We start from the raw sequence: 21,875 nt of genomic DNA on the forward strand, positions 1-21,875 counted from the left end.
GAAATAGGCAATTCTTTCTACAAAGTGTGGTAGTATTAAGAAAGAGCCAGGTTCTTTAAAGATGGGAAGGTCACTGCACCACAGATTATGATGTGGGTCATGGAAAAAAGTGATCCTAAAGAAAATTTTGTCACTAAGACACTATATAATTTGGAAATTTGGTTTCAGTTTATCTTATTTCTTTATACCACTCTCTGATGGTCTGTGGGCTTGTTACAGAACTTTTCTTTATCAGGTTCCTATCAGCAATCTATATACCATATTTTATTTTAGGTTGCATTTCAGATTTAATTACTTGATAAAGTACTGTATCTAAGATTAAGATGAATCATTTTTCCTGCTTTCTCTGTTACAAACTATGTGGCTTTAAAAAAGATTCCTGGCTTCTCATTTTCTTTTTGTGTATTTTCCTCGTTCCTCTACTTCTCATTCTCTTGTTTCAGTGCTGCACTGGGTCCTGTGCTATTCCTATCCTTATGAAAACATCTACATATCCCCTAAATCTGAGCTCACACTGTGCTCTACTATGTCTCTTTCAACTATATTTGTGCTAGTCAACATGTCTCTCAATTCTCTTGGCAACTTGTTCTTTTATTCAAATTGTATACAAAAATATAATTTGCATATCTTAAAAATCTGATGTAAACAACAAGAGCAATGTTATAAATTACTGTTCATAATCACAAAATTATATTTTTAAGTATGGGGGTTATTTAAAATGCCTTTCATTATAAAAAGGGTATTACACTAAAAGTAATTATATTTACATTAAAAGGCATTCTACTCAATAGATGTGTTTATTGGTAGGTCCATTTTGTCAGTGTTTTAATTCACATGTACTTCATGTAGAACCTGTGTCAGCAACAACAGTAATACTACTTTAACTAAAAAACAATAAACTGTTTCCATTTGTGTATGCTGTGATTAATTTGTGGTCCTTTACAGAAGAAAAAAAAGCATTGCAATAACCTACAATTGGCCACAACACATTTTCTCCAAAACTTAGGTAGTATAAAACACAATAAAAACTTTTTACGCACTCTACTTTTATAGAACAACCAGATTTATAATTAATTATTTTATTAGATTTATCAATATACATATGGCAGCTTTCTCAAATCTCAAAGTAAATTCCAAAAGTATGTAATTTTAAAGATGAAATATTTTCCTTTAGACGTCATATTCCTGGAGAACTATTAAAGTCTATTTACAAACAAGAATAATTGATAAACTAACACTTTAGAAATCAGCATATTTTAAATTAAAATATTTTAAATGAATACAAGTTAATGTCTTTTTAATTAACTATCATAGTTAATTTTATCACAAAACAAAATGACTTATCCCCACTAATTTCTCGAGTGGGTAAAGTCATTGGGTTTTACACTTAATATAAGTTTTAAATGTGACTATTTATGATAATATTTTATCAATTATAGGAAATATTCATTTACAAGAATTTCCTCAGGTCCATCTTTTTAGGCCAAGTATGAGCCCATGTCAACCTTCAGGGTTAGGTTCAGTGCACCTAACCTGCAGCTTGTCAATTTAAGAATCTCGATTTCATTAATAATAAGGGGAATAAACAGTGGCTAAATCGCTGTTCAACTGACAAAAGGAAAAAACAAACTAAACTAAAAGTGAATGGCAGTTTCAAATAACTAATTAATTAAAAATTAAAACAAAAAAATTTAAACAGGAATGCCCAATGATATAGGGTTTAAAATTTAACGGGACAGCTTTCAAACAAACAAACAAAAATCACATAGAAATAGTGAAATCATCACCTTATTGATAAAAAACTAAAGTTTAATAGTCATTGAAGGGTAACAACCACTTGTAGTCTACAATTAAAAGTAATTTTAATCATAGCTAAGACAAACTAAGAACAAAGAATTCTATTAAGAAACAACAAAATGATAGTAAACATTTAATAACTCCTAAAATGTAGATACTAAGATCCTAAACAAAAATATTAAAGGTAAAGGGCGTTGAAAATTTTTTTCCAACAATTCATCTTATAAAATCAATTTCTAAATAGCTCATATCCTTTGCTTTGGTGTTTTGTTTGCTATCAACTAAAGATTAGTACGGTAGAAAATCACTTAAGTTCTTTTCAAATGCTTGGCATTATAGTGTGATCGCATATCTTTTCTCAAATTAAATTTTGCTCCACATATTCCACATGTATACAGATGAACATCCATGTGCTGCTCCAACTGTTCATTATTTGGGAATATCTGGAAGCAGACCTGGCATATAGTCTCACCAGCAGATAAATGAGAAATCATATGCCGTACATGGTCATGTTTTCTGAAGTTTCCTTGATCACAAATGGAACAGACATACCTGGCCATGCCTTTGTGCATATCATTGTGCAGTCGCAATTGACGTTCTCTTAAAAACTGCTTTCCACATGTCTGACAAACAAACTGTTTTTCCTTAGTATGAACAGTATAGTGTTCTCTTAAGTGACACCGCTGATAAAATCCTTTTCCACAGAGGTTACAAAAATGCTTTCGTCTGTGATCTCTTTCATTTTCTTCCATGATGGCACTCTTAAACATATCTTGGTCTAGGCAGCTGGACATATGTTCAACCACTAGGTTTTCAGTTTCAAAACGTTGGCCACAATTAGGGCATCGAAATGGACAGGCAGAATGTTTAAACAACTGCTTTTTTTGGACATTGTTTATCTGGAAATGATTGTCCCTAAAATCATCCAACATATCAACAAACATATCTCTTATTTCAGACTGCTCATCAGGATTCTCTTCCATGTCCATTTTCTCCTCAGCATTTCCTAACCCATTCATTGTCAGATCTTGGGGTTCTCCACATCTCTGAGCATGTTCCTGAAGTTGTCTGCCCTTGACAAGGATTTGTCCACATTTACCACATGCACAGATATTTTCAATGTGTTTGGCTAAATAATGAGATGACAGATCCTCCTCAGTTATTGTGAGTCCACACAGTTCACAGGATGCATTTTCAGCATCCTCTTGCACTGGACTACTGTTATTAGGGGGCCTCATATTTTCTAAACCACCTCTTTCATCAGTACTTATTGACATCCGAGGTTTTAGCGTTTTCCTACCACTTTTTTTAATACTGACATCTTCTTCAACATAGTATCTATAAAATGGCTCTTCAGGTTCGTCTTCTAATTCATCATTGTCAGTGGATTCGTTACAGTCTTTATCAGTAACTTTAATAATGTTAAAGTCTTTCAATTCATCTGTAGGAATATCTTCTGGCTCCATCTTGATAATGATTCTTTTCCTCTCAGCAGCTCTGCTTTTCTCTTCACTGGCTATTTCTGATTCCACTGTGCCACTTTTTCTGCTTCCAGTGGTTGAAGCTGAATCATCAGCAGCCTGGCTTGTGTCTCCTCTGTATTTGTCCGTTTGTGCAGAAAATGTCTTAGAAGAATCCTTTTCACCAAACTCAGCTTTGATGTTACTGTCTTTCCCATCTCTAATATCTACTATTCTGTGATAGGCTCTTGTGTTTTGGTAAGAATGTCTGTTAGTACAAGTTAGCACATGCTCATCTAATAATTTTTCACAGCTAAAGCCAAATCCACAGCTATCACAGGTAAAGCTCCGTCCAAAACGCCGTGACACACGTTCTTTTGGAGTAGATAATTTGGACAGAGAACTTTTTTTGCATACATCAAATAATGGTTCAGGAAAATTACCTAATTGCAAAGACTCTTCGTCAGGCTCTCTATTATATGGTGTATTTACTGTTGAACTTGGCTCTGCACACCACCTGTTGGCTTCATTGCCATTTCTAGCCACAGTGTCTTCATACATTCTTACCCCAAATATCATTTTACTGTTCTGTTTGCTGGAAGCAGAAGATGAACATTTTGAACTAGAACAGTCTGCATCCTGTATGTCTTCTAAGCAGTCTGGAACATTGTACAGCTGTAGGTAGTTCATTGCTACTTTAAACTGCTCAAAACTAGAGGGAGCGGTCATAATTTTTCCTAAGTACATAAACTGCAAAATGAGATCAAAACACTCAGCACTAATTTTCATGTTGCTGAGATTCAGCTGTGCAGTACTATGCTGATGGTTCATGAAAAACATTCTAAAATAGGAGCTACAGGCAGCTAGAACTGCTTTGTGTGCTTGAAAGTAAATGTCATCAATTGCAATACAACAGTCACAGAGAAAACCCCATTCCCTTTGGTTGTTTAGCTGCTGAAGGACGTAGCTGCTGTGGCTGGGCTTTGCCATCTTCTATTAATTAGAGACCTATGTAAAACAGAAATATTAAAGTTAGACAAGATAGCGGTAAAGCATTTGAAAAAAAATAATTTTCATCATGATTTGTGACTTGTGTCACTATGCTATTGCAAGATATGAATAGCTTTCCATTCTAATGTAGTAAAACACAATACTATATACTTGAATCATTTTTTAAATTGGAGGATGAAAATACCTAGCTATTTGTTCATGTTTCTCAGATTGATTTTATTTAATGATTAAGAAATACAAGCAAAGGCATCAAAAACAAAATATCATTTCCGTTTTATTACAACTCTGGGGTGGAGGGGAAATGTATACTAAATTTAAAATGAAAACAAAAAGATATTAGAAGTACCTGAAGGATATGAATGGAAAGTAAACAAAACAGCAACCTACACTGAAAGTTAACACCTAGATTGTTGAATATTAAAACTTAGAAGATTGATATTAAGAAATTCTTGCTCATTTTTAAAGTGTGATGAGGGTATTTTAGTTGCATTAAAAGAGAGCTTTTCTTTGGCTATACTTATATTTATAGATGAAATGATATATTTGAGATTTGCTTCAAAATAATCCAGTGGGTCAAGTGTGGGGGGTTGCAAAGAGTTATACATGATACAAGATGGCCCATGTATATGATGGGCAAGTTTTGGTAATGGATACTGTGATGGTAGCGCAAAACTGAATGTAATTAACAGCACTGAATCATATATTTGAATGTGGTTAAAAGGGGAAATTTTAGAATTTATGTTACTAGAATAAATAAAATTTTAAAAACCATAGGACTGTACCAAAAAAAAAAAAAAAAAAAGATTGCCCATGTGTTGATAACTATTGAAGCTGAGAGGTATAATTCTATTTTTGTATATGTATAAAAATTTTTATAGAAAAATTCCATTTAAAAAACCTTATTAGATTATATGGAAATGGCACCAAGCAAATAGGTTTGATCACTACTCTTTTCTTGAATTACTGGAGAAGGAATAATTCTATACAGTCAGAATATATGTATGTCTTATATTGCTCAGCATGTACTTTAGGGTGTAAAGAAGCGGTGGATATAGGGATTTATTTGCAAAGGAGATATCTATCCTTAGGTTGTATAGTAAATTTTTCTTCCATTTTTGTAACTGTTTTAAAAAGTATAGAAAAGTAACACATGCTCACTGCAAAAAATTCAAACAAACTTCTATATAAGTACACAGACTATAAACACACTTTAGGTCACATACCCCTTCCCAGAGGTAACCCCTCTAAACACTCTGGATTCTATTCCTTCAGTTCTATTTATATACATACATACACAAATATGCAACAGCTATTAACTGAGTACATACATATATAGCAGGCACATAGTTTTGCTTTTGTTGTTTTTTTTTTTTACCTAAAAGGTATCATACATCATACATGTATTTCTGCAACTAGTTTTCTTCACTTACTCTATGGGGGATACTATAAGTATTTTTAATGTTAGTGAGTTGATTTTTTATGAAGAAAGGAGAGGAAAACATTAAACGTACCAGTTCTATCTATTACACTGTAAAGCTAAAATAAGATCCAACTTTAGCCTAAATTTTTTATCTGTATACATAAAGCTTCAGAATCTATCTTCTACTTAAAAGCTAATTCCTTTGCTATTTGAGCGAACATTAAAAGAACATTTAACAAGCCGTTCAGGGAAATAAACTGCTCAATCTTTAGTCTCAGAAGACTTCAATACCTGCAATAGTAATTAAGAGTATCTGAGTGTACTTACTTCAACTTGCTTTTAATCTATTTCTCATAGGTCAAATTTGGATCACATACCCATCCCCCTACTACCTACGGACCCATCCTGTTACCTCTCTCCTATTTCCCTGTCTGAAAACATGGAGTTGTGCAACCAATGTGTCTTTACTGGAAGCCAGATCAAGTATTTCAAGTAGGTACCAAAACTGTACTAATTGTGAGGAATCATGTTCAGTACGTACCTAAATGCAGAAAGGAATATATGCCCAAAGATATTCATTATTGTGTTATTTATAATTTGTATTGTCTGTTAATATGGAGTTAAGTAAACTAAAGTAAATCTCCATGGAATTCACTGTCATGTGGCCTTTAAAAATTACATTTATAAAGAGTATAGAAAAAAATGAGAAAAATTTTCAGGATGAAGAATCAAGTAAATAACACAGGATACGAGATTATGTTATTGTTACAATTATACAAAAGATATCAAAACAACAACAACAACAACAATCTTTTTCAAAGGGTGACAAAAGATGGGGAGGGGACACACATGTTGCCTTTGAGCCCATTTTAAGATGAAATTTCTAGGTCTATAACCATTTTATAGGATTCAGATAGATCTTTAAGGAATAATAAATCAAAGAGGAAGAAGAAAGGGATAGGTGTAGCTCAATTAAAAAAAAAAAAAAAAAACTTTCTAGTAATGAGTTGTTAAAAAATGAAACAAACTCTTTCAGAGGAAATGAGTACCCCGTATTGAAACAGGAACAAATGTTGAGGACACCATAGTATAGTGAAAAGAACACAGGCCTTGTATCATACTGAATTCTGGTTCCAAACCAGCTTTGCCACCTTTGGCAACTTGCTTATCCTCACTGACCCTCAACTGTCTGCACTGTCAAACATGAGATTCACAGAAGCAATGTGAGAAGTGTATAGTGCTTGGCATGTAACAATTAATGGAAATGATAGTGTCAGTGGTGGTGGTGATACCCATGTAAGCATCAGGAGGTAAGCTTGACTAGATAACCTTGACATTTCCTTTCAAATCTTTAAGAATCTACTAGAAAGCTAGCAGTTAATCTGTAAATACTTTATGGTATTAAATAGCCTGTGGTTGAAATAATGATATAATGCAGGCTCTTAAAAACTTCCAAGACTCTTTTTATCTAAATGAAAAGTAGTTTTATGGTCAAAACCAAAATTAATTCAACCACACAGAAGGCTATAGCCACATAGAAGGCTATAGCTATAGTCATAATTCAATTAAATTAGTGAAAATACATTTATTCTGTGTTAACATAAGCAAAACACTAGAACAAAGTATCTATAGCATTTTAATGCACATTTATTCATACAACTAATATCTGTATATCTTTGGTGTACCAGGCACTATATAAAGTTCTAAGAATCAGCAATAGCACATGTATTCTGTAATCTCAAGGATACATCACTGAAGAGTATTTTGACCCATTTTCTAGATTACTGATTTCATTCAACATGTACTCAGTAATTATCCTCTTCTCTGTGGAAGGAGGTATGCTGTAGGAGAGAGAGTAAGGGCTCTGGATACTCTGGTTTTCAGAGTAAAACTGATTTTTAGGTAGAGTCATTTATTTATTTTAAATAAGAATTTTACTGAGGTATAATTCACATGCCATAAAATTCAGCAATTTAAAGTGTACAATTCATTGGGTTTTAGTATATTCATAAAGTTGTGCAAACATGGCCACTATCTAACTTTAGAATGTTTCATCACCCCAAAAAAGCATTAGCAGTCACTCTTCATTTACTTGTACCCCCAGCCCCTGGGAACAATTAATCTATTTACTGTTGGTAACTGTGCCTTTCTGGACATTCTTATGCCATGCTCACACTGTTTTAAAATTGTTTTGAGGTCTGTTCCCGCAGCCAAGGCAAGAACTGTCCTGGGAGTGCAGTAGGGGTACTTGTCAGGTATTTGTTGAAACAAGATTCCCTAGCTGGGGCTCCCCTCTCTCACTGAAGATGTGAGCAGAGGATGGTCTAATTAGACCTCTGGCTGCTTGCTTAGGGCTCCTAGTGGAATCATGCTTAGAGGTGTGTGATTTTTTCTTTTTTCTAAACAGCTTTTTCCTAAACATACAATTCAATTCACCTATTTAAAGTGTACAATTCAGTGGTTCTTAGCATATTCACAAATATGTACAACTATCACCACAATTTTTAGAACACTTAAGTACAGTAACTTGTAAAAGCAATCACTCATACTTTAGCACCAGCAACTCTATTTGTTATACCTCATTCAGAAAGGTTTTAAGAAGGCTTAATAACACACACACAAGAGGGAGGGAGGTATATGTCTGTGTTACATTCCTGTGAGTCTTTTTCAGTTTATCTCTTGAGGATAATCTTAATTTTTGTATTAATTTTTTTTATAAGTTGCTCACTGTTATTAACTAAACAAGAATTTCACTCAAATTTCAAAAGTCTGCTTTTCAGTTTTTTTGTTGACATCCTTAATAAGGCCACCAAAAAACTTAGTGAACTTTATGTTATCGTAAAGCTTACGAAAAGTTTTAAATGAAAGGATTGCTTATATATCAGTTGTTACTGTTTATATGCCTGGAATCTGTGATTGCTTTTACTTATGTTACTAGCTGCATCACTGGTAAAGCGAGTTGGTTACACCTAGAAGCTAAGGGCGGGGGCTGAGAGCAGAAACTACAAACGTGTATCTAAAGGACTTAATGTCTTTTGGATAAGAACAGGGAGCTATGTACTGCCAAGGGTTCCCCCGAGGCTGGAAGGATATCCAATATCCAGTTCTCCAGGAAGGGTAAGGAGTTAGGTGATACAAAAAATTTTACACTGGATTTTTAAGCATTAGTTTGAAAAGTTTACTTCTAGTCTCAAATTAAAAAATAGCCGAGAAGAATATTAAGCACATTAAGTAATTATTGATATTCATATACTTTTAGTGGTTTAGAGGGACCTGAGACCTAATCTATCCAACATACTTATTTCACAGAAGGTAAAGATCTAGTGCTGGTTTATATATCGAAAGTATCATTAACCATAGAAAAGTGGACAACAGCACAGAGGCTTGTACCAGACAGATACCCAACCACTATACAGCAATCCCTTAGTACTATGCAGTGTGGCCTTCTGCAAAGAACACTCAATAAGCATTGGGCATGAATCCTTAATACAGAGGTTTTCTGGCCACGTGCCCTTGTGCAAGTGGCTACACCCATCTGAGTTCTTTATCTATAAAATGGGGCTAACAGTAATCCATCTCACAGCCTGACTCAAAAAGTCAAATAAAATAGGGATTGTAAAATTTCTAACTATAAAACTTTATATTGATTTTTATTTTAAAAATTCACTGGTCTATAATATTTCTGTTAGGCTCAACCTTTCTTTTGGACCTTTGGATTAGTTTGTAGGCCCCTATTATTTCTTTTCTTCTATAAGAGCAGTGTGTTTATTTTTAAAGCTGGTTATTGATAAGTTTATTGTCTTTATGTGAAAAAAGTTCATAGAATATTGTGCTCAACAACCCACTCCTGAACTCTGAGGAAGCTTGCGTTCTTCTGAGCTACCTAACCTTTCTTTTGGGCAAGAGATTTTGGGGCAGTTCCACCTTTTTTTAAAAAAAACTTCTCTTAGGCTTCTTTTCATAGATTGGATACTTTTTTATAACAGAACGAGCTTTCTTGTACATCTCCTCGATCACGTTGGGTGTTGAGCTGGTCTTTGTATATTGAGAGAATTGTTTCTTGAAAGCATCTTCATCTTCTTCCATTAAGTAACACATATAATCCACAACTTTCTGACCCATGACATGCTTCTGATGTATTTTTGTATTAAATTCCTTGCTTTCTGAATCATAACCAGAGAATCATTTGGTACTGTGAAGGGAAGACAAGCCTCCATCCAAAGCTCCCTTCAGAGCCCCCAAAACTTTATTTCCAGTGGTAGTTCTGGCAAGGCCTGCATCCAAATAGTAGAGGAAGGTACCAGGTAGACCATCAATACTTTCTACATTATATTCCTCATCTCCGGTTACATCCACTTGGCCTTCATAGATCTTGTCCATGCCAAACCTACTGGGAAGCCTGCAGGCCAGCAGCAGGCCAGTACAATATGCTGTAGCATAATTTGTCAGACCAACTTCACTCCATACTTTGGGAGTTTGTGAACAGAAGCTGTACAGACTATCGTATCCACTTCTATATGGGCATAAGTGATCTGACAAATGATATCTGTTAGTTACACAAACTATCATCTAGTATTTGGGTGTGTTGTACTTATATTTACCTTGGCTTACCAAGCGTTTCTGAGCACAGTAACCAGTTTTACCCTCTCATCAACTTCTAAATTTCCTTAGTAACTCTTGAAATAGCCTTATTCTTGACAATTTTAACAACCCCATCCTGCAGAAGAGAACAGAAACCCATGTCACAGCTCACCACAGACCTGCAGGCTCAGGAGCATGCAACAGTGCAGTGGAGGGCGGGGGTGGGGGGGGGTGGTTAGGATATGTGGTTCTATCTAAACAGGTGCATCTATCTTATCAATACACATGTTCCCTAAGTTATATCGTGTAAGCTATTTCAGTAGATTTCTCACAGAGGGTCAAGTTTTAGAAATACTTTTCCTTCACTGCTAAATCCCTAAACTTGGAAATGATATTTTTTAACAGCTTTGATGAAGTTTATTTTGCCCCAGCCTTGGTCAAATGATAATTTAAGGGCAAATAAAGTAAATGAAGAAGTAACAAAGGAATTTTGAAGTGACTCCTTCTGTAAAGCAAATTTTCACCATCTAATTTGCATCATAGACTTGCATTACTGATGAGGCACCTGAGGATGATTTGCAGAGTCTTGTGCCAAGTCTAGAGCAGAGCCTAGCATCAAACTCTCAATTCAGCACCCCAGTCTCTGAACTACTTACCATTACCTCTGGATCTCCAAAGAGATTTAAGTATAAACATTAATTTCCTCTTACCTATTTCAGTGTCTTATGTTACATGATTAAATGTATGTACATAGATTTAAGTTGAGGATTACAGACTATCTTTTTAGAAAGCATAAAGTATAATGAAAGGTGTTCTAGTTTGCTAATGCTGTGGAATGCAAAACACCAGAGATGGATTGGCTTTTATAAAAAGGGGGTTTATTTGGCTATACAGTTACAATCTTAAGGCCATAAAGTGTCCAAAGTAACACATCAGTAATCGGGTACCTTCACTGGAGGATGGCCAATGGTGTCTGGAAAACCTCTGTTAGCTGGGAAGGCACGTGGCTGGTGTCTGCTCCAAAGTTCTGGTTTCAAAATGGCTTTCTCCCAGGACATTCCTCTCTAGCAAGCTTGTTCCTCTTCAAAACGTCACTCACAGCTGCACTGAGTTACTTCTCTTTGAGTCAGCTCATTTATATGGCTCCACTGATCAAGTCCCACCCTAAATGGGTGGGGCCATGCCTTCACAGAAATTATCTCATCAGAGTTATCACCTACAGTTGGGTGGGGCTCATTTCCAAAGAAACACTCAAAGAAATCTAATCAAAACTGATAACATCTGCCCTCATAAGATTACATCAAAGATAATGGCATTTGGGGGACACAATACATTCAAACTGGCACATTCCACCCCCTGGACCCCAAAATGACATTATCTTTCCATATACAAAGTACATTCATCCCACAACAATATCACAGACACTTAAATCATTTCAGTAACAATAAGATCCTATCAAAATCAATTATAGGCATGGTCAGTCCTAAGGCATAATCTTCTGTTAGCCGTCAATCTGTGAACATAAAACAAGTTATGTGCTTCTAATATACAAAGGAGGGACATTCATAGGATAAACATTCCCATTGCCATAAGGGGAAAGAGTAAGGAAAACAGGGTTAACAGGACCAAAACAGTTCCTAAAACCTGCAGGACAAACTCCATTAGATTTCAAAGTCTGAGAGTCATTAACAGAACGAAGTTGCATCCTTGGGGCTTGAGAGAGCGGGAGTCTAACCCTTCCTAAGGGCCTTTCTGGCAGCCCTTTCCTCTCCAAACGCTTAGGTGAGTGCTCCAACATATCCACACACTGGGGAGACCACCTTCTCGGCCCCACCCTCCTCAAACATCGGGGCAGCTCCCGGATTCCCTTCCATCTCCGGAGCACACGCTCAACCCCTTCAGAACAGTGTGGTGGCAGCCAGGCTCTCCCCAATTCCCTGGGAATGTGTTCCACCCTCTTTGGGACCTCGGGTGGCAAAACTCTTCCAGAGCATTGAGGTGGAATGCCCACCCTCGACCTCTGGGGCAAACTCACCCTTTCCATGCATGTGGGCTGCTCCACTCTTCCAGCCCAAGGCCTCTTGACTCCAGACCTCAACCTCCATGGCTCTGTCTTTGAAGAAATTTTTCCTTCAGTTTGTTCCTTGTCTTTCTCCTCCAGTCCCGACTGGCAGCGGCTCTGTCTGTAAAGATCTCGCAAAAATTCTGTTGGCTTCGCATGAAGCACACAGGGATCAAAGCCGTCAGACAATAGGACTTTCCACAAATCCTTTCTGGATAATTCCATCTCCAATCTTGGCTTGTACTGAAATGGCAGCTGGGTTCCATGTTTGGTTACATCCTCACATTGGGCTGTAGCTTCTGGGATTCCACCCCATGGATGCTCATAGTTTTCCAAGCCATCAGCTTCTGGTTTCTTTGAACCCAAGAGTTCAGTTCTAAGTTTCTCTCTCTCTGCTCGCAGTTTACTATAAGCTGCAAGAAGAAGCCAGGGTACCTCCTCCACATGTAGTCTGGAGATCTCCTCAGCTAAGTATTCCAGGTTGTCACTTTCAGATTCTTCCTTCCATCTGACACCAGGACTCAATTTTGCCAAATTCTCTGCCACTTTAAAACAAGGATCACCTTTCTTCCAGTTTACAACAACACATTCACCATTTCTGTTCAAGGCCTTGTCAGAAGTATCTTTAGAGTCCGTATTTCCACAAACAGTCTCTTCAAAGCAGTTTAGGCCTTTTCTATCAAGCTCCTCACAATATTCCAGAATCTTCCCCTTATCCATTTAAAAAGCCGTTCCAACACGTTTGGTATCTGCAAACTCAGCAGCAAAAGCACCCCACTCTCGGTACCAAAATCTGTTCTAGTTTGCTAATGCTGCAGAATGCAAAACACCAGAGATGGATAGGCTTTTATAAAAAGGGGGTATATTTCACTACACAGTTACAGTCTTAAGGCCACAAAGCGTCCAAGGTAACACATCAGCAATTGGGTACCTTCACCGGAGGACGGCCAATGGCATCCGGAAAACCTCTGCTAGCTAGGAAGGCAGCTGGTGTCTGCTCCAAAGCTCTGGCCTCAAAATGGCTTTCTCCCAGGACGATCCTCTCCAGCAAGCTTGCTCCTCCTCAAAACATCACTCACAGCTGCACTCAGTTCCCTCTCTTTGAGTCAGCTCATTTATATAGCTCCACTGATTAAGGCCCACCCTGAATGGCCAGGGCCATGCCTCCGTGGGAACATCTCATCAAAATCATCACTCATAGCTGGGTGGGGCACATTCCAAGCAAATCCAACCAGCACCAAAACGTCTGCCCCACAAGACCACAAAGATAATGGCATTTGGGGGACACAATACATTCAAACCAGCACAAAAGGATACTCTCATGTCTCTACTCATCAGCCAGAGTACCAGAATGTATTGAACACCTAAACGGTTCCTAACATTGCATAAAGGATTGGGGTGGAGGGTGGAGAACAGTGTACAATAAAGCTAATAATATATGGGGGGTTAAATTTTAAACCAAGAAACAATGGGAGAACAATTAAGAACTAAACCACATTAAATAACTGTTCAGCAAGGGTTAGGAAAAAAACGCATGAATTATAACAGAATAGTGGGCTTCAGGGAAGGATGTAGGATTTGAATGAAGCTTTGATGAATGAGTAGAATTGAGAAAAATTGAAAGCATGGGGGATTTCAGGTACTGTATTTGTATGGGTGCGTATATAAATAATTGGGGAGAGAGTGCAGATCTGTCCATGCCAAACCTATTGAGAAGCCTATGGGCCAATAACAGCCCACAGTCCAGCCTTACTGGGAGAAGGTTAAGAAGGTAAGGTCAATGACAACTGTAACACAACAATAATGTGAACCACTAACATTTATTGAGCCTTATTGTGTGCCAAGCTCTATTCTAAGTGGTGTGTATGTGTGTGTGTGTGCGCGTGTATATACACACTCACACATAAAGATACATATGTTATATAAACAAAATGTAACATATATACACATATATGCTATATATTATATATACACTTGCATATACATATATATGCATATATATATATCATTTTCTCACTTAATCCTAATAATAGACACTATGAAGTAGATACTGTTATGAGGCCCATTTTACAGATAAGACGACAGGCATACATTGTTATATAACCTTCCCAAGGCCACAAAGAGTGGACTTGGGAGTATCAGAACACAAGCAACCTTACTCTTGAGTTCAAGATAATAGCTCTGAAGATTCTGCCACCTATAAAAATAAGACCGTCTTGGCAAAATCCTTTCTTGAATACCGTTTTCCAAGGTAGGTATACAGTCCAATTGCTAAATTCTATTAAATTCTTTAGGTTTTCTCCTTGAAACTTCCAGGAAGAACCAGTTGCATAGGCTCTTGAAGATAAAATGTTTTACTTTAAGGCACTCACATGACAAACATGAGCAAGTTTAGAAAATTTTATTCACTGTTTATATCAGGCATTCTGGCTGGTTATTAGACTTCAAATTCAGTATGTAGTACAGGAAGTTCTGAAATTACTGTTTATGTTCCAAAACTTTATTTTTAAGTTGGTTATTTAGAACTTGAAACATATATTCCCATTGAAACAATGCTAAAAATGGTGGCTTAGTTTCATGCTTATGACCTAAAATCTTTTAAAACATAATGTAGCCACATACTAGTCCTAACAGTGCTGTAGTATTACTTGTATCTTCAGCACTGACAATGGTCCAAGGAGGCAGTATGGTACAACGCCTGCTACACTGAACTCTCAAGGACACGGACAAGGCTTAATGGCCTTTGTGTTCCCTGTGCCTAGCACACTCTTCCCACATGGTAGGCATTTAATACATGATTGTTAAACAAACGAATTGAAAAAGAGCCCTGGAAACAGACACTACTAGATTTGAATCCCAGCTCTACCACTTATTTAGCTACAAAGAAATTTCTTTACCTTTCTAAGCCTGCTTTCCCCTACAAAATAGGGAAAATCAAACTCTTCAAAGGACTCTTGTATAACTTAGAGATGTGTTTCTTTGCCTTTTCAATGCAATCATAATTTATTTTTTCTTAAATATTAATGTTACTATTGTGAACATAGTTTATAGAATTTTATGAAATGATCAAGTTCAACCCACTTTTGGTTCAGGCCTGGGCACTGGATAGCTGAGGTTGCCCACCAAATAACTTCTGAATAAGTGAGGAATTTCTGTAGTTCAGCTGCCTTATAAGTCTAGGAAATGAATTTATCCACACAGAAAGCAGAGGGAACACAGTGACATCAGGAAAGTTCCTCTCCCTCTAGGAGTGGAGGAGGAAAGGTCTTCACTTTAATCCAGGTAGTTTCTCTCTGTTGATCTTAAAGAGGCAACATGGCATTTTCTGACCACCAGAGGGCACTGTGTAGACAGTTGGCTCCTCTCAGCAGAAAGCAACTTCACCAGGAAGTCCCTTTTTGCACGTGGCATTTGTCTTAGGATTCACGCTGTGGTACTTCTATCTATTGCAAACTCATTCTGAGGATTCAGACTTTGTCTAAGACCCACCTAAAACCGCTCCTCCCTCTGTATTCTCTGTCTCGGCTGGCACCACTATGCACCAATCACCGAGGCTACTTCTCTCTCATAATCAACTATTAAGACTTGCCAATTTACCCACTAAATAATTCTCAAATCTGCCCCTCTATTCTATCCCCACTTCCCTTGCTTTTGTGAGACCTCTATCATCACTCTTGGGTTTTTACAACAGGCCTTAATTGATCCCTCAAATCCATCCTTCATTCTCAGATGATTTATAAAGAACAAAAATCAGACATCAATCTCCTGCTTAAATGCTTCAATGGTTCCTCTCACCATTCTCAAGCTAGTTTCCTTAGTGTAGCATACAAGGCCTTCCATACCCAGCCATCTAGTCTCGTGTTTTGCTACTTCCTCCTTCAAACGTCATGCTCAAGCAACACAAAACTGCTTGCCACCTCCACCTCCCCAAACTTTCGATATTTCTTACCTCCAATTTTACTTATGCTAATTGATTCTCATACATCATTTAAGAATCAGTTTATCACCACCTCCAGAAAGCCTCTGTAACACCTCCATCTGCCACTAATTTGTTTTGATATTATCCTATGTATTACCTTCTCCTACACTTATTATGCTACATTTTAATCATCAGAACAGGGAATCAAGAGTAGAGGTTAGAGCACAGACTAAACAGACTGCCTGCATTCAAATTCTGGGTCTGCCACTTAATAGTTGTGGGAACTTGAACAGGTTGCTTGCCCAATTTGTGCCTCAATTTCTTCATCTGAGAATGGGGATCCTTCCTAGCTTTTAGAATTATTCTAAGACAGTGTCTGTCACACTGTTAAATGAGAACCAGCTACTGTAATTGTCTATGAGTTGTTCTTCCCAGACTAGATTATGAGCAACTTGAAGGCTGAGACTTAACTTCGGCTTATTCACTTCTCTGGAACATAGTAAGCATTCAATAAATTTTGCTGAATAAACAACTGGTGAGGCAGCTCGCTCTCTGATGATGGGAGGTACTACCTAGTTTCCTTCTCTCAGGAGATCCCACATGCTTTAATTGTATTGTTTCCTATTGTGTGGCTTTAGTGTTTTTGCAATTGTGTTTAATTTTAACCAAGATCTTGAAAATGTCAATCTTATCTAATTAGAATTCAATGAAATGAAACCAATAAAGAGTATCATAAAGTGTTCCTTTTAAGAAGCTTAACGATTCCATTTTAAAGCCTTAAATCTATTTAAAAATGGCTTCCCCCTCATCCCAAAGCACCTAACACAGCAAAAGCCTTCACAATTGCTATTTTCTTTGCTTAAACCTTTTCAATGTTCAGCTCCTCCCTTAGGGAAGTACTTTCTCATCCTCAGGGTAAGGAAGAAAGATGCACCTTTTCTGTGCTTCCGGAACAACTCATACATACAACTATAGGATGACATATAATGTATCATCCAAACTGGGATGCTGCATTTATCATCACACTATTTGGCTCCCTGCTTTTAGTTTAAGCTCCCTGAGATCAGGGCATTATCTCAGTCATCACTGGATCCCCTGAGGCTGTAACAGTTGCCTGATATCTAGTTGTTATTTTTATCAGTTTCTGAGTGAATAAATGTTAAAGTAGGTAAGTTTTATTTTGCTTATCAACTTTTGCATTATTTCAATCATGATACTTTTATATACTGCCAAAAATTTGCGAGCATTTTCAAATACATTATACAACAGATTCTCATACCAACCCTGTCAGGTTGATTCCAAGGTTGATTTGCCCAGAATTGTTCATCTTGTAAGTAGAAGCTGAGATTCAAACTCTGTTTTTTTTTGTACACCAGGCAATACTCTTTCTGGACATGAATGACTACTAACTGAACATTCTAAGCCTCCTAGAGTTACCTTTCATGAATCTGAAAGCTCTTGTCATTTTCATACTGCCCCATCTTGTAGAAAGAATGTTTGGTCCTTTCGCCATCTTCCCTTTCCATCTGCTGATTACCACTGCCCACCCAAAGCATGCAGTTTCCTAATACTAAAGATTTAAAGTAGCATCAGAGCTCTTCACTTATCTCTAAGAAATATGCATCTCACACAGACAACAGATAATCTGGTTGGTTATTTCATTCCTTAACTTTCAAATTTTATTTTGATAAACCTTTTTAAATTCAAAGAGTAGTGTAAAAAAACACCAGGTCCTCAACATCCTGAAATAACCAATGTTGTGATTAAATTTCTATGTACTATTTTGAGGCTTTGTTTCCAGAATATCATCAGCTTCTTCACAGCTCATTCTTCTTGCATACAACAGGCTAAGAAATAAGTGATTCTGTATTTTGACTAGCATCTCTTGTAGTTAATTTGCAAATGACTGTACATGCTAAAATATTAGTACACTTAGAAGTGTATCTTAAATATGCATCAGAATGCCATTATGAGTGGCATTCAGGCCTGAGTCCCTTCCATGCCACATCTGAAAACAATAGTCATTAATCCCCTTCTTTCCTTTGTCCTTTGCTTAATGTTTGGCATGCGACCTTTGATACCAGTTAAAAGGAATCCCTCCTCCCCATCAGCACAGGGATATAGCAGTGGTCTTCATGGCAAGTATATCCATCCCTTCCCAACCATAAATTATGAAACTCTCTAAATATGTGGTGGTTATTTTTTGTTTTAATGAACTTGGCTGGTATAAATCAATCTATCAAAGGCTGGGCATCAACATTAACATCATTTAAAAGTATGAGAACTAGCCTGCCAAGGTACAGTAAGTACTTCCTAAGGACAAACCTAAAGTAGCAGCACTGTTATATTTAAACTCTCAAGTCTGTTTCTTAATCCTAGAATCTTAAATGAGCCCAAAGCAAAGCACTCCCTTTTCTTCTACCAGGCAATTCTCACCAAGCTGAGTAGTGAACAGAGAACCTAAGCCTATGATTACCTACCATAGGCCATCCCTAGGCAGGGTGAGCCCTATACAGCAGCACAGCTATGATCAAATGTTGCCTTCTCTTGTTTAAACAAGGAATTGACTGTTAACAGTGATTTGGGGAGTGGGAGTAAGAACGAGTTTCATTTTGTATTTTATGTATAGGTTGAATTTTTACAATGGACATGTATTTTATAATAAAAAATTTCATTTTGAGAAAAAATAACCATAACCTTTAATTTGGTTTACATAAAGAGTATATGAACAAATAACAAAATAAATTCACTATTTTACATCAAAAGATGCTAGCATAAGAAGAAAATATCAGGAGAAAACAGATCCTGTAGAAACTAAAGTGACCTCTCAAGCAGATGTTTCTCAAATAAACCCCAACTTGTTTTGGAAGACAACAGACTACATTTTAAAAATAAAAATCCATGGAAATTCTTCTGCATTTCTACCCCAAATGGTCTCCTTCCCTTTGATCCAGAAGGTTAACAGAAAAGGCTTAGCACTTTTCCTGGCTGAAGAAGGAAAAGCCTGAAAGAAACAGCTTCTTTTCTCCTGCACATATGAATGGGAGATGGTGCTGCAAGGCACATGGGAGACACTCTTAAAAAGTTCTACAAACTATAGCTTCCTCAGAGCCTGGCAAACAGTGGAATGAAGAAAGTCACAAAACTTCAGGAGTGTTAATGAAAGTAAAATCAAAACACAAAGTCAAGAGTAAGTGGCTGAACTGTGCTCGTGCCTTGCTAAGATCCTAATTAAATATGGTTTCTCTTCTCTGACAATGATGCACCACAGGGCACCCTCCCCTCCCCTCCAAAAAAGTAAGCCACCCTATTAAGAGTGGGAAGGATAGAAAGGCATTGGAAAGGCTGCTCAACCTGAATTATTCTCCACCATGAACTTCTGGTCTTGGAGAAACCCTGCTTTTAACATAAGATAGGAAGATGTTAATTGAAGATTGTACTGCAGACTTGCTGTGTTTATCATCTTTGGAAAAGCATTTCACTTCCCTATGCTTCAGTTCACTCTGTTTAGACAAGAAGGTCCCCATTTAGCTCCCAAAGTCATTGTCATTATTGAGACTTCATTAGATATCTGGCAAGTGATTAAATAGGAAAGTTTTGAGGTTCTGAGCAAATGATGGCCAGCCATCATTCAAGTTTGTGTGTGTGTGTCCTAACTCTCCCCATTTCTCCAGGTCATATCCATTTGTATTGACAAAATTGCATAGAATCTAATTCTCCCTTTCAAAGGGGAAGACCGAGGTTGCTTTGAAGTTATCCTGAGAACTGCATCCTTCACAAAATCTGCTCCTGAGTGCGTTAAACTTCAGCTCAAGAAACCGATTCTAAGACGCCTCAAAAGTTCTTGGACGGCTCCTTGGGTTCACGTGTTAATGGGAAAACTGTTCAGGCAGTTTTCCTGAGGTGTACATACTGTATGAAATACACTTAGGCTAATGGAGAATCTGCGTGTAGCTCAATTTAAAAATATCACCCACTTACACGTGCCCTATACACTATCCCCTGAAAACATCAAGGACTTTCATTAACCTTTCGCTAAGGTTCCCAATTTGGAAACTGTCATCTCAATCCTTCAAATCACGCAGAAGCGCTGCTTAGATAGAAAGCGAGGCTGAGAGGGAGTGGCTGAGCTCAGACTCATGCCTACACATTTTAGGGTTAACAACTCTCGACAAACATCCAACACATTTACCAAACGCCAGGAAAACTTCTAGTAAGTGCCCACCATGGAAGAGAAAGCACTTTCTCCCCAGGAAACAGACCTTTTCCACGGAGAAGTCCCAAACCCAAGACTTTTTACTGGACAAAAACCATGTGTCCGCAACTGGGGGTGGGAAAGAGCATAGCAAGAATTTGCACGGCTCTTACGCCTCCTCCCTCGGAGCGCGCCCAAGTCTGCGGCCTCCGGCTCCGGGACACTTCCCCTCCCACCCGCCGAGGAGCCGCAGCTGTAAACTGAGAGAAGCGGGCTCTGGGCACGTCAATCAAACCGGGCCCTCCCGCCTCCCGTCTACACCTCCCCTTCTCTCCCCTACCCTCCCCCCTCAAAAAAATAAAGGCAGAGAAAGAAAGGGAAAAGAAGAGAACTAATTTGGGAACTCGTCTCCACCAGGGCTTCGCCTTGGATTCACGAAGGCCGCACGCCCCTGACCCGGCGCGCCGACGGGCGGCGGGATCGAGCAGGCGGCCCGGCACCCGCCCGTCGCCAGGTCCTCGCAGCGCGTCCGCCGCGCTCCTGCTGCCCGCACGGGTCGGCGTCGCTCGGGCCCGCATTCTGCCAGGCCCGCGGCCCGTCGCCCTCCGGCCGGAGCCAAAGTTCCGCAAATAGCCCCACAACTAGCAAATACTCACCGGCCGCAGCAAGAACCAGGGCTGCGGAGATTTTAGGGAGTTTAAAGCAAACCAGCCGGGGGAAAGGCGGACTGAGGCGAAGGGGCCGCGAGCTGCAGTGGCGGCGGCGCGCGGCGCTCGGGCTTGGCTGCGCGGAGAGGCTCTGGCTCTGCCAGGGACTGCGCTGCAACAAAGGACTTCCGCTGCCGCACAGCCGCGCCTGCCGCACCGCACTGAGCCGGCCCCGCTTACGCGGCGACTCCGGGTCTGCCCACCAGTTCGCTGCGGCGTCCGCCAGCCTTCCCCTCCCTCTCGCCCGCCCACCCACTCCGCCGCTGGCTGCTAGGGGCACCCGCGGTCGCCTGTTTGTTGCAACAAGTTTCTGCGTCGGGCTCCGGGGAGGCTGGCGCAACCCGCACCGCGGGGGCCGGCGCGGTGGCGGCGGCTTGACCACCCCTGTAGCCCCTATTCCTAGGGTGGGCTTGGGACCTCCTCCTCCTCCTGTTTGCACAGCTGGATGGGACTGGGCTCCTCCCGACTCTCCCAAGGGCAAGATGCTGCTTTCCCACCGTGTTCCAGATGTCAGACCCCTGCACCTTAGGGCCCAGCGGCTCGCCCCTCCCTCGCCATACGCCCTTGGCGTTCTGGGAGGGCCGGCACCTTCGCCCTGTCCCACGACGGGTCCGTTTGGGGTCGCCCATTCTTTGCCCTCCCCCCACCCCGCCTCCCATGGGTCTGTCCGCCTCTGGCCCTGAGTCACTTCCCCCGCCATGCCCCACCCAGCCCAACCCGCCT

At 39.1% G+C, this 21,875-nt stretch overlaps 1 protein-coding gene and 1 pseudogene across 2 annotated transcripts; both read right to left on the reverse strand.

Annotated features, from left to right (window-relative positions):
• Positions 1-693: 693 nt before the first annotated feature.
• ZBTB1 (zinc finger and BTB domain containing 1) lies at positions 694-21,746 on the reverse strand. Of its 2 annotated transcripts, none has more exons than XM_037832544.1 (2): positions 21,650-21,746; positions 694-4,265 (listed from the first exon to the last, which is right to left on the reverse strand). In XM_037832544.1, the coding sequence occupies exon 2, from the start codon at positions 4,245-4,247 to the stop codon at positions 2,106-2,108; it is 2,142 nt and encodes a 713-aa protein (XP_037688472.1). In that variant the 5' UTR covers positions 4,248-4,265; positions 21,650-21,746; the 3' UTR covers positions 694-2,105. The 2 variants fall into 2 exon arrangements, with proteins under 2 accessions (XP_037688472.1, XP_037688471.1); XM_037832543.1 differs by lacking the exon at positions 21,650-21,746 and adding an exon at positions 21,102-21,638 and having other exon boundaries at positions 695-4,265.
• On the reverse strand, positions 9,506-10,272 carry LOC119532621 (annotated as a pseudogene).
• Positions 21,747-21,875: the final 129 nt, after the last annotated feature.

This window comes from Choloepus didactylus, chromosome 4 (assembly GCF_015220235.1).
Source record: "Choloepus didactylus isolate mChoDid1 chromosome 4, mChoDid1.pri, whole genome shotgun sequence".
Lineage (NCBI taxonomy): Eukaryota > Metazoa > Chordata > Mammalia > Pilosa > Megalonychidae > Choloepus > Choloepus didactylus.

Excerpts from the sequence above, each read along its gene's own strand:
- ZBTB1 (XM_037832544.1), bottom strand. The coding sequence starts at position 4,247 with ATGGCAAAGCCCAGCCACAGCAGCTACGTCCTTCAGCAGCTAAACAAC.